The 13,909-nt window shown below is 42.6% G+C and overlaps 1 protein-coding gene across 1 annotated transcript; it reads right to left on the minus strand.

Annotated features, from left to right (window-relative positions):
• Positions 1 to 329: 329 nt before the first annotated feature.
• On the minus strand, positions 330 to 13,645 carry LOC311311076 (uncharacterized protein). Its single transcript, XM_084440713.1, has 2 exons — positions 13,403 to 13,645; positions 330 to 2,120 (listed from the first exon to the last, which is right to left on the minus strand). The coding sequence occupies exons 1-2, from the start codon at positions 13,593 to 13,595 to the stop codon at positions 1,081 to 1,083; spliced, it is 1,233 nt and encodes a 410-aa protein (XP_084296839.1). The 5' UTR covers positions 13,596 to 13,645; the 3' UTR covers positions 330 to 1,080.
• Positions 13,646 to 13,909: the final 264 nt, after the last annotated feature.

Genomic DNA, 13,909 nt, shown 5'->3' on the forward strand with positions numbered 1-13,909 from the left:
CCACAAGTCCCAGAAGGCTTAATGGTACTAGTACAAGTGAAACCTAATCCAATAGGTCACTTACCCTTTTGTTGAACATGCTGTTACAGCTGAGAGGAGGCGGTGCTGGATGGAGAAGGATGTCCCAAAAACGTCTTGCCTTTAAAAAGTTTTTATTTAAAATTATAAAAGTTTACAAAATATGCCAACACAGGGCACTTAAATCTAACAAGTAAAAATAAGGATTGAATTCAATCAAAGTATTTCAAAACGCAATTCTGAACAAAGTGTTCAGATGGATTCTTTCACAATCTTACTATTTCACGAATGTAACAAAAGAGATCGAGAGACAATTATCCTAAGCTAACATGCAGTATTTATACAATACATCAAAGGTGCACCCACGCTGCATCCCTTTAATCATAGGTGTTGCACTGTGAAATCCAGTGATTAAACTCTAAGGACTCCAGGATCAAACCTGACAGTCTTTCCCAACCTCTCAAAGCCCTAAAAGCACTAACTGAGCCTCACACCCTATAGTATGTGTGTGAACTGGGGTTTCTGAACTCAAAAGGGCCACAGCCCGTATTCCTCACTTCTACGATGGTCTACTCATGGAGATTTAAAGTGTCTGACCAGGATAGTCCAGAGAAGGACAGTATGTGATGGCTCCTCACTACAGCCTTAGTTGTGCTCCATTTTCTTTCCCTCTGAAAAATCTCTTCTCCTAAATCAACATGTTCCTTTGATGGAGGTTATGATAGAAGTCTGAGTGTTTAACTCTTTATTCTTCACTTCTCTATTATCGACTTCATCAATCTTGATTTTCCATGCCAGCATTTTCCATATGAATAAACATACTAGATGAAATAAGCTCCCAGAATTGAGAAATATTTTTATTGAAATATAAATTATGTATTGTTTATATCTTACCTAAAAGCCAACTTATAACCTAATATATTTTTCAGCAAATACTAAAAACCTTTTCACATTCCTCACACGTTTTCTCTCCTGTGTGTAATCTGCCATGTTGCTACCCTAAACTTTGTCACATTCCTGGCACTGATATGATTTATCTTGTGTGGGTTCTCCTAACTAAATTCATACTGACTGATATGGTTTCTCGCCTGTGTGGATTCTTTTATGTTTAACTAAACTACACTTTACAGTAAATTTGTTGTTACATTCCCCACATTGATATGGTTTCTCTCCTGTGTGTATTCTTCTATGTTTAACTAAACTACTCTTAACACTAAAAGCTTTGACACATTCCTCACACTGATATGGTTTCTCTCCTGTGTGTATTCTTCTATGTGCAACTAAACCACTCCGTGCAGCAAAACCTTTGTCACATTTCTCACATTGATATGGTTTCTCTCCTGTGTGTATTCTTCTATGGGCCGTTAAATTAAACTTACTACTAAAAGCTGTGCCACATTCCTCACACTGATATGGCTTCTCTCCTGTGTGGATTCTTCTATGGCGAACTAAATGACTCTTTTGACAAAAAACTTTGTTACATTCCTCACAATGATATGGTTTCTTTGCTGTCTTGCTCTCAGCCTCTCTAGAAGAAACATCTTTATTCTTACTTCCAGGGGGGGCACTGGGAATAGCCCTGGTCCAGTGGCTGGTCCTGGTCCTGAGGCAGGGGCCAGAACCAGGGCTGGGAATAGGTTTTGAACTTTTAGCCTTTGTTCTCCTTGATTTAATAGGTGATTTCAGCACTCTAGTAGGTAGAGGCCTGAGGCAGCAGGCCGTTAGTTCAGGCAGCAGTCCTCCTCTTTCCTCTTCTAAACTCTGAGCTATAGGACAGTCTGGAGTTACAGAAGGAGGCTGAGAGTCACTGGCTGGTTCTGGTGCTCCATAGTCCTCTTCATTAGATTCTGCTTTGATTTGTTTCTCAGTTGTGTTGGTGGGTGAAGAGTCTCTTTCCCTGTTCTCCACAGTTGGAGTTTGTTCAAGAGGTGGCAGTTGAGATGAGTCCTCTGGATCACAGTGGGGTTTCACTCTGGGAGAAGTGAATATGGAGTCTGTAAAATCAGACTGCAGCTCTTGAAGCTGCTCTCCTCCCTGACTGGTCCACAACTCCTGGTCCTCTTTAATCGGTGGGGGCTCTGGGAGAGATATCTGCTGGACGTCTGGGGAGAAAGGAAGATTAATATTAGCCTACTTCATTATTCTACAACCTAACATGCCTAACAATATCAGGGAAATCCAATTCAGAGAACCTTGAGAGAATTTCTCATATCACCTCCATGTTTTCTCAGCTTAGGGCCATTTCAGGCCACTTCGCATTTGTTTAGAAAGGAGATGCACAATTTATCTTGGCTACAGCTGTAGATATGTTGATCTAGGCCTGGTCTAATGTGGTCTAGATGGAGAAAAAAAAGAGTGAAATCAATCTTTACTCTGTTTTCACAAATAGAATAAGGGTTTCACAAATCTGAAACCGTTTTAATGAGCCCTGGAGTCTACTTGATAATCTAGTGCAGGTTTGACAGGTCTAGGTGATGTGGGTTTTGATCTGGACCTGGTCTAATGTGGCATTATGCCATTTTTAAGGTGGACTGAAAAAATCCAATCAGAAATGGCGAGTCAGTAGCCAACTTCATTGTGCCGCAAATCGGACCCCAAATTCGGTTTTGTGTTTGACCGTGAATGTCAAACGAATATCATGGACATCATATATCATGCTATCTGTACCTCGGTATATTATGCGACTGTTTTTGAGCATAAGTGCACAAGTTAAAATTTTACATGGTCGACTGCTTGCATTTGTGCTAGTGCATAATGGCAACTCCCGCCATCACCCCCACCACTAGTAGCTTACTGACTAGGGATGTCACAGTGTGGATTTTTTCCCATCGACTAATAAACCCAAGACAAAACCGGTGTTGCCAGTAACACCGTCAAGCCTACAATAATTTAATGTTTAACATTAGATCTTTGCCTTGAACTGCACTGTTGTGTAGCCTATTTGAAATCAGTGTTGTATGCAAATGTGCGATCAGAGTAATGCCGCGTTCCAGATAGGATTTTGAGCTCGTAAGTTACGACTCACAACTTCATAGCATTCCAGGCAAACTGCCTGAATGCGTGGCATTCTGGATAAATGTAAACAAGCCGATATGGTAAAAGCTTGAAATTTGGCACATGGTCACAGCTGGCAAGCTAAACATTGTATGCCTAATTTCGCTATGCTAAGAAATCGTACGTTACATTTTATTTATTGACATCATCGACTTTTCGCCGTTTGCATGGTCACGTTCAGGTTTACCTTAATGTTAGCTAGCTAGCACTAGCTATCTCTTGTCAACATATTTGGGCATCATTACATACACATAGCAGGTTGTAGTGCATAATCGTTTGTATTATTTTGATTACAACGTACAAATTTACTTTACGTTGCCCTAAAGTTATTTGTCGCCATACCCATGGGGGCTGCCATCTTGCTTAGAGGGCTGTGTGACGTCAGATAGCGCAACTGGGAGTACATCAATCTGGTACGAGTTCACGGGTGGGAAGTTACGGGTTGCCTGGAACGCGGCATAAGGTAAGATATAAACGTTATACTCGGTCCTGTGCTTCTTTATAACCAGAATGTTTATTGCCATGTATTTTTACAGCAAAGCCTACTAGGAATATGGACCATGCCCAAAGCAAATTCCTAGTATGTTGACGACATGGCAATAAACAAATTCTGATTCTGATTATAAAGGAGCACAGGACCTGGTGTAACGTTTATCTTATTCTTTCCTTACTCTGATCATGCATTTGTAGGCAAGCTGTGGAGGTATACAACGCCAAATTGCCTCCACAAATCAGTGTTTTTATGTACGGAACACTGCTATAATAGTCGAGAGGGTAGGCTGCTAAAATAAGTTAGCCAGCTGACCATGAAAATCATGAAACAATGAAAGTGCAGGCAGGTAGAGCGCGCATCAGGCAACACCATGAATACCGTCAGGCAACAACGCAACACCCCCCACCCACCTGCTGTCCGTTACCTATTTAGCTACAGATGAAGCGGTCTATGGCGGATTATTTCAAAAAACAAAATGAGTGAGAGGAGAATCAACAAAAAGAGCAGATAAGAGGGTCGTGGAGGTTGAGGGAGAACCAATGAGAGATCCTCACTCAACAATGAGAATGCAGGTGAAGGCAGGGAGAGACCCACTGAAAAGAAGAAAAAGTTCAACACTTTCAACCACAATGGCTACAGTACCTGTGGTTGCGGTATGAGGGTAACGCTATGCCAGGAGTGGGCTTAAAGGAGTAGTAAAGGGAAAATGCATGTTTAGCCCTGTTTTAAGGTTACTTATGATCATATACAATGGTTCAGATCAAAAAGTTGACAAAACTAGCACTTTTGAGATAGTCTGACAATTGCTCTACCACCGTTTTGGTCATACAATGGATGTGGGTGGGCACCTTGAAAAATCATTCAAAAAAACATGTTAAACTCTCAATTTAAAAGAAAAGAAACTCACCGAGGTGTTAGTTGGCGTTCTGACATATAATTCGCCATAAAGTAAGATTCTAGTTAATCTGGAAAGGCTTTTTTAAATATTTATCATAGAACTATTCAGTCGCAGCACATACGTGTATAAACTTCCGCAAACTAGGTAGCCTAGCAACATAAACAATAACAATATCTACCGTAAGTAGCTCCGCTTCCTGAATCCCCTCTGCGGATTGATCTACACATCTACAACGGTTGTGTCAATAAAAGTCAATGGATTGCATAAAATGATCAATAAAACCCTACAGGATTCATACTTTGTGGCGAATTTGATGTCAGAACACCAATGGACACCAATTACCCCCTCGGTGAGCTTCTTATCTTTGAAATCGAGAGTTTAACATGTTTGTGAATGATTTCTCAAGGTGCCCACCCACATCCATTGTATGACCTAAACGGTGGTAGAGCAATTATCAACTTTCTCAAAAGTGCTAGTTTTGTCAACTTCTTGATCTGAACCATTGTATATGATCATAAGTAACCTTAAAACAGGGCTAAACATGATTTTTCCCTTTACTACTCCTTTAACTAGGCAAAGGTAGGCAATTGCCTTGGGCCCCCAACCTACAAATGGCTCAATAAACACCTCATGCATGTAGTTAATAATTATTATTATTAACTACATGCATGCGCTAAAAATAAATCTTTCTAAAAATCCATATGACCCAGATGCCCTGTGGATGTGGAGTGAGTTTAGGGGGGAGGAGTGTAACCAAGTGAAACTTGAGTAGGTAGCGAGTTGTTGGTTACTCACTCTCCCAGTATAAATACCGTCCACCCGTGCCATTAAAGAGCTAGCTTTTCATTGCCGCAGCTGGTTAAAACGGTGTCTGTCACGTGGGAGACCGGGGTTCGACTCCCACCCAGGGCATGCCGAAACATATGGGTTACATGAGCATTGCTAATACTAGTAGCGAAGAGGAGCTACCTGCAACCTTACAGGAGAATCCTCCTTCAACTGGAGATGGTAACGTAGATGATGAAGATGGCGATAACAGATCATAGCCAACTAGTGAGTAGCAGTCACCCTAGCCATTGTCAGGTGAGTTTCTTCCCGTCAACCTAAGTCACTGCCAAGCCCGATGATTCATAATCAATAACTAGCTAGCTAGCTACACCAGCTAAATATGGGATGATTAACATTGTGAGATAAGTAGGCTCGCTAGCTCATGTAGCCTATCTAACTCTAATCAAAGTAGTTAGGTTATCTAGGACAGCTGTAGCTCAGGAAGTAGAGGTAGACCCAAATGATCATGGGATCAGTAGTTCGAATCCCGGTTCCTCGTGTCCTCATGTCGAAGTGTCCTAGCGCCTTGCATGGCAGCTGTCGCCATTGGTGTGTGAATGTTTGCCTGAATGGGTGAATGAGAAGCCTTCCCTGTAAAGCACTTTGGATAAAAGCGCTACAGTATATAAGTGCAGTCCATTTACCATTTATCTTACTGACATCTTGTCATTATCAGCAACATTGGAATCTTTAGTAGATGGTTTAGTATCAGTGTATGCTATCGGGGCGGCTGTAGCTCAGGAGGTAGAGTGGGTCGTCCAACGATCGTAGGGTCTGCGGTCCAACAATCGTAGCGTCGGCGGTTCGAATCCCGGCTCCTCCTGACAACATGTCAAAGTGTCCTTGAGCAAGACACTGAACCTTAAATTGCTCCCAATGTGCAGGCTAGCACCTTGCATGGCAGCTGCCGCCATTGGTGTGTGTATTTGTGTGTGAAAGAGTGAATGAGGCTTTTGGATTATAGCGCTATATAAGTGTAGTCCATTTACCATGTCCATCCAGCCAGTAAAATACCAGTAGAACCGTTTAAGGATTCAAAAGGTTGGAGAACAAGGGACGTTTAGGGCCCCATGTCTGTGTTTGCCTTGGGCCCCCGAAATGCCTAAATCCGCCCCTGTGCTATAGTGTCCCTAAGCGGAAGCAGGAAGAGAAAAACACCATGGGACCTTACATTGGATAAAATATGAACGGGGTGAGAAATACTTTCTTGATCCCGTTTGAATTGTGTCATTACCATCATTATGTTTGTCAATTTAAAAACATACATTTTACTCAGCTCTGTTAACTCACAAGTTTGCTAATATTACCTAGCTGATATTACACTAATAACACACCAAAACCTTGTAAAGCCGATCTCGCATGCCAGCTCTTACTGACTATCTCTCCTTTCACATAGTTGCCGCTCTCAACATGGCCAGACTAATAGTGATTTTCATCTCTTAGTGGCCTATGACTTCTCGAAAAGTTAGTCTAGAGCCCTGCAGTAACGAGAGAGAAAAAAGAGTCTCTCAAAGAATCGGATTTAAACGGCTATTTCACCCCGGCCTATCATTTACACCCCGCTTGTGTGACAGACATCCATAGGAGCATGTGGATACCTTCACATTTGAGATACCCGGTGTCGTGATAATATGTTCTACTTACCATTACCTACCACCTGGTGGCAGTAATCTTGTACTACCTACCTGTTGGCTATATACCTACCTAGAAGAACAACTGATTAGAGGCACCTGTGAATGCCAAGTGTTGTACCCTGATACGAGCCTGGAATAAAGCAGTCAATTGAGAACCCAAGTTTCTTTATTATAGATAGAAACATTACATGGTACCAGGAGTGGGATCCAGTGGAACATCATGGAAAGTGTGAGACCGCCTGATGCTGTGAACTGGACCGGTAACATGGATTATGAGTGGCGAATGTTCAAGCAAAGATTCAAGCTCTACCTACAAGCCCTTGGACTGGATACCAAGCTGGATGCACGAAAGATATCACTGATGCTTACCATCACAGGACCCCAGGCATTGGAAGTGTTTAACATGTTTGTATTCACCAACGCAGGAGACGGGGAAAAGTTTGACAAGGTCATCAAGATGTTTGACGATCACTGCTCGCCCAATAAAAATGAGACATTTGAACGGTATGTGTTCCGCACGCACACACAACAGGTGTGACCCAGGTGTGACCAATCAGCGGTAACAACCCTCCCAGCTACGCCCACTGCCACCACCCTGCAGGGAGAGAAACACAAACACACAGAGAGGCAGGCAGAGCGGGAGGGCCATAGCAGTGTGCAGGAAATCACCTTTCTGGGAGACAAGCTGTCTGACGCAGGTGTGGAGCCTGACAAGAGTAAGGTGTCTGCAATACTGGGGATGCCCAGGCCGGAGGATAAAAAGGGTGTTGAGAGTGCTAGGAATGATCAATTTCATAGGCAAATTCATACCAAACCTATCCTCCAAAACAGTGCACCTGAGACAGCTGCTGCAGGATGGAAATTAGTTCAAGTGGACTGGAGATTGTGAAAAAGAATGGACACTACTCTGACAACAGCACCTGTGCTAACGTTCTTTGACCCGTCCAAACCAATAAAGATATACACTGAGCCTCAAAAGATGGAATTGGAGCTGTATTACTGTAAGCGGATGGTGAGGATTGGAGGCCAGTCGCCTATGCGTCAAGAGCCATGACCCAGGCTGAATGCAGATATGCACAAATTGAAAAGGAGTGCTTAGGGCTGGCATATGGCCTGGAGAAATTCCACAGCTATGTCTATCGACTACCAACGTTTGTGGCAGACAGACCAGAAGCCATTGATATCCATCATAAAGAAGAATCTCAGCGAGATGTCCCCAAGAATTCAGAGACTGATGATGAAGCTCCAGCGCTATGACTTCACCTTGATCTACACTCCGGGTAAGCACATTGGACGTCATTCCTGAACGCAGTTCAGAAGAAATTTCTTCTTAACCCTCTTAGCGCCAAAGTCGCATTTCTGCGACAAGCTGCGTTACTGAGTAAAACAGTGATTTTATGATATTTACATGCTGAAACCTCGGTTTTCCCGCCACCACTAGATGGCAGACATATATAACTTGCTCACGATTCAGTATGACACCATCTTCCAATGCAATATATTTGAGAAAATCTCATTACGAGTTCCCTATTTTATACACGGGGCGCGCCAGCGCTCCTAAATACCATATGTTCTTTAGGACGGCATATTTCTGAAACTGTTTGACCTAGAGACAAGCGTTTTTTTACCTGTAAAAGTAAAAGTGTGGTAAAAGTGTAGCCTACTTTGTCTATCCCTGTGGATGGGGATCTACAACTACTCGAAAATACCAGGATGGAGAGTTCGATTGCAAGATAGCCTACCATCTAAAGTTGAGATTTTGCATTGTGTTTGTACAAATAAGACATCCCACGTACAACAAAATAATCTCGACAAATCTAGCGACTTTTCCTGGTCATTTGGGAATGATTGAGATGACAAAGCCCTGCGCATTCCGTGGTTCACGTTACAACCGATTTCCCCAGAGCTGAGGGTAAGTCTCATCCTCTCCATGACACTCGGCCAGTCTGACTAGATAGCGTCATATTTCCAGCTCAGACACCGTGGCCGCTCTGAGCAAGAGCAGCCTGCAAATGAATCGCGCGCGCACAATTTATGACCAATCACAACAATGATTTTGTACAGTTACAGTAAGCACAGTATATTTATAGATATGTTTTTGTCCTCTCACGTTTACTATAAATACACACGATTACTGTTCATTCAGTTGTGGGTTGAGCGGAGCGGAGCAGAGTGATTGAGAGAGCGAGTCAGCAGAATTGAGTAGATTATTGCGTTGGAAAAACGCCAAATGGCTGCCATAAGGTTCAATTGTGAGCAAGTTTTGGATGATATTTGTCCATGGGGCTGGTAGAGAAATCAGAGATTGAGGACTACTGGGCACAGTTTTGACCAACTGTTACACCTGGATTTGGCAAAGTGATCTAGGAACAGATTTGAAATCATCCCGTCATTTCTGCATTTTGTAAACAATGATGAGTAGACCTATGTTGAGAGGGGACAGCAGGGGCAGTGTGGGGTGGCTCTGTGTGCTGTGCCTTGCAATGAGAGGTACCACACTCTGAAAAACTAAACAGTGTCACTTGGATAGATAGGTACACTGGATAGATAGGTACACAGGCCTCTGCGGCTAAGAGACGCCTTCTGTTTACGTGAGTGATGCTACTATGTGGCATAGTAATTAGTTTGTTTACTACTGTTGGTTTACCATTTACTGTTTTCCTGTTCATTTGATATTTGGATAACATAACAAATGGACAGAGGTGGGGAAATTTGTTTAAATAAGTTCAAATTGATTCAAAATATCCCATATTTCCTTGAAAAATGGCATAATTCAAGTTGGCCGCCACCCTATGACATCATAATATGCAAATTAGTTGGATAAATTTAGACCCAACATAAACTTTGGATCATTCTCAACATTTGTCTCATTTACAGTGAGTCTCTATCTCTAACCACTTTAAAGCCAGACTCTTTTGAAATTTAGATGTCAAAATATTGTTTAAAAAAAAAAAAAAACTGGCGCCAAGAGGGTTAACTCCACTTACGAAGTTCCTGGGACAATTCTGGCATTCCTGAATGGTTTCTTATCTGGGATTTGTTCTTATCCAAGAACAGGATTTAATAACGCGGAAATGCAGTCGTAGATAGGCCAGATTGGAGTGTGCCCATGTTCGCAAGGGCTGAATTTATGAGAAATCTGAGGTGATTGAGTTCACACCAATTCTACAGACATCCTAGGCTTGAAATAATAATAATAATAATAAATACGAGAATATTTGTATAATTTCCAATTATGTTTCACCTTTATAGTCATGATTCTTGTGGTGTCCTAAAATAAATAAAAGCTCTATACAAACACTGCAAATGGCAGTGAATGAATAAATAAGCACTAAACTCAGTTGCTATACTCAGACGCGGCACAACAGTCCTTATATTCTATAGTCGTCAGAATGGACACATCTACATTCTGTAGGCTAAATAAACATGTGAATATCCATAACTGAAATATATGATATGGGCCTATATAATATAGATAGGGCATAGATCCACAAGAAGCCTACTCATGCATTTAACTAAACTGTACAATTTAATCATCTGCTCTCAGCACATCCTATCCCTTTCATGTAGGCTATATATTTTGCCTTTTGTATTAAAAGTCCATATACCATCTTGCTTTCTATTGTTATTTTATTTTTTTCACCTTGCTTAAGCTTAGTGTGCACATTATAAGAGCCAGCAGAGAAACATCTCACTGCTCATTTTACTGGTATGTTGTCTGACGTATAAAACGTTGAATTTGCACGTGAACTTGAACATCAATCAACCTTTTCCCGCGCTGTCTGGGGATTCTGTGCGCACACGACCCTGTAGTAAGGAGCTGGCAGGGCGTTTATGTATGCAAATTTAGGTGTACGAGAATGCGCATTCAACTTAAGGGGAGCACAGCTGAGAACACTTTGGCAGTTTAAGAACACATTTCCACGCGTTCATGAATCCGACGGGGATCTTTCTTAGGGTTGGTCTTACAAAGTTCGTAAGAAGACACTTAAGAAGACTGTTGAATATGGTTGATTTTCAGAGAAATGCCTTTTAATATGATCCTGTTAGCTATTTCCTAATTATGATGATTGACCTCTGGGTATGGCTGTCGGCTTGAGTTTTCGGTAAGAAACAGTGTCCCTCTTCCATAGACTTATGAGATAAAGACATTCCATGGCTGGTACACTCTGTGCCAAACACCATTGTTGTGGTTAGAGATAAAGGCCTGGGCGCCGAGGCGGCGTAGGTTAACTTGACCAAACAAGGTCCCAGAAGAGACCAGAAAGACAGTCTTATCGGAGAAGAGATAAGGGAGGGGGGGACACTCAAACCACATAAGAACTTTGCAACGAGACCAATACTTTGATTTGGGTCCAGACAGCATACAGACAGGTCATCTGTGTATTAGACCATGCCATTGTCTTTTGTATGTTAAACCTTCCGTAATAAATCGCTTTTGCTTGAGGCTCAAATCCCATGTTGGAGAGATTCATTTGGGATACACCTGAGAAAGGAGACACTGGACTGTGTGGTACGTTGTGAGATTGGGGCCCGTCTTTTATTGTCATCGAAACACAACGCAGAGCTTAATAAGGACAATGACAAAAGACAACGAAAGTCATCAAGACACTTAAGAAAATGTTCAGGAATGAGGTCCATTGTGCTCGCTGATGCACTATCAAGGGCACCGATACAGAGTGAAGCACACAGGGAGAGCTCCAGAGACTGATGCTACTCTCCATGATCACCTGGTCACAGACTCACTGCCTGTGTCAGATAGGAAGTCCAACCAGATTGCAGCTGAGACTGAGACGGGCGCAGGCCTGCAGTCATACAGAACTTAAACGAGAGTTGGCCTAGAGGTGAGTGTTGTTAAAGGACTTTTACTCATAAAGGACAGAATAGTCATTCCTCAGTCATTGAGACCGGAGATGTTGAAAAGGCTGCACGAAAGACATCTCGGAATAGAGAAATGCAAGAACATCCATTTATTGGCCAGGAATCAATGCTGACATTGAAAGGATGGTCTCAAGCTGTGAGACCTGTCTGAAACATCACACAAAGCAGCCAAAGGAGCCAATGGCAGTCACAGATCTACCAGACCAGCCGTGGCAGAAGGTTGGGACTGACCTGTTCCACCTGGATGGGAAGGCCTACCTGCTTGGGATTGATTATCTTATTGACTAACTATCCGTAGATGGCGCTGCTTCCCAGCATGACAGCTGGTCCATCTTTTCCAGGCATGGAATTCCCCAGATTGTCTACAGCGACAACTGCCCATGCTACAGTTGCAAGGAGTTTCAGGATTTCTCCAAGCAGTACAATTTTCAGCATGTGACTTCAAGCCCCCTGTATGCCCAGTCAAACGGCAAGGCAGAAAAGGGAGTGCATATAGTCAAACAGCTCCTCAAGAAACCACAAGATAGTCGTTCAGATCCATACCTAGCTTTGTTTGAGTTACCGAGCCTCGCCACTGGAACATGGACCGTCTCCTGCTGAGATTCTGATGGGACGTAGGCTACGCATCACACTTCCCTACACTGCGGAACGAAAGAAGAACTGTGAGCTGAGAAATAAACAGCAGTGTCTGCAATTGAGACAAAAAAACACACTATGACAAGATGTCAAGGAGTTTAGTGCCACTGGCAAGACGGGACACAGTAAGACTAGGAGATTCCAACATCTGGAATAAGAAAGCCATGGTTCTGGAGGAATTAGGCCCAAGGTCCTACAGTCAGAACGGAGGATGGTCAACTGTGTTGAGGCGGAATTGAAGGAGTCTACTGGAAACACCAGACACTGCCAGACTGCGAACAGACTGCCGATGATTCAGCTTGCACCGCAACAGTGCACTGAAACACCATCTGAGGAGACACTCACTCCTTTACACTCACCTGAGCTAAGAAGATCCACCCGTGTGGCCAAAGCACCTGACAGTTTGAACCTGTGATACGAATTACAGGGGTGTTGTATGAAACTGGGACTAGTGTTACATACTGTTAAGACCACTATGGCCTATTAACTATGTATACTGTTAAGACCGTTATGGCACGTTGTTGACAATGCTTTATTTGGTTTTCATTTTGTATCTTGTATAGCTTATATCTAAAAGAAAGGGGATGTAGTGATAGTATCTTCTACTTACCATTACCTACCACCTGGTGGCAGTAATCTTGTACTACCTACCTGTTGGCTAAATACCTACCTAGAAGAACAACTGATTAGAGGCACCTGTGAATGCCAAGTGTTGTACCCTGTTACGAGCCTGGAATAAAGCAGTCAATTGAGAACCCAAGTTTCTTTATTATAGATAGAAACATTACAGCCGGAACCCCTTTTTCCTATGGAAAGGTGTTATAAGCGGCATACATTACATAGCGTCGTGGGGCTCCAACTCATTTAGCTAGAAGCTAAATGTTATAGAGAATAACGGGTCAATTATCATGTAATAATGATTCTAACCACAGCAGATGGGGGTATACATTAATATCGAACCTGTTCGATGTAGCTTGATCTCGGGTTGAAGTACAAAGTCCAGCATTCTTTGCAATTTCGCGATTTTCTCCCTGGATCGACAGATTTCTTCTTGGCACTCTGCAAGCGTTTTTTCATACTGCCCAAATATCTCCATAGCTGTCGCTGCTAAACACTCGTTGACAAAATCCCTGAATAGCTGTCTTTTAGACATCTTTGCAGTTTAAAATTAGGAAATGCTAGTTGCTCTAACGTTACAGCAACGTGAACGTGGCATGGGCTAGGCTATAAGAACGGAAGCCTCACTTGGTTTATTGGCGGTTGGCAAACAACGCATTACTGCCATCCACTGATCTGGAGTGTAGAAAGCGAACCCCTCACACAAAATAAAGACCCAAATCTAATCTCCTCAGACTCTATACAGTATTCTTGTTGCCAGTAAATACTCCAGCAGGAATTTCCAACACACGTATCCTGAACATTTCTGATATCTCCCTTCCCACGAAACTCGTGTCCGGTAGTATTCCT

Source organism: Borostomias antarcticus (genome assembly GCF_949987555.1).
Source record: "Borostomias antarcticus genome assembly, chromosome: 7".
Classification (NCBI taxonomy): domain Eukaryota; kingdom Metazoa; phylum Chordata; class Actinopteri; order Stomiiformes; family Stomiidae; genus Borostomias; species Borostomias antarcticus.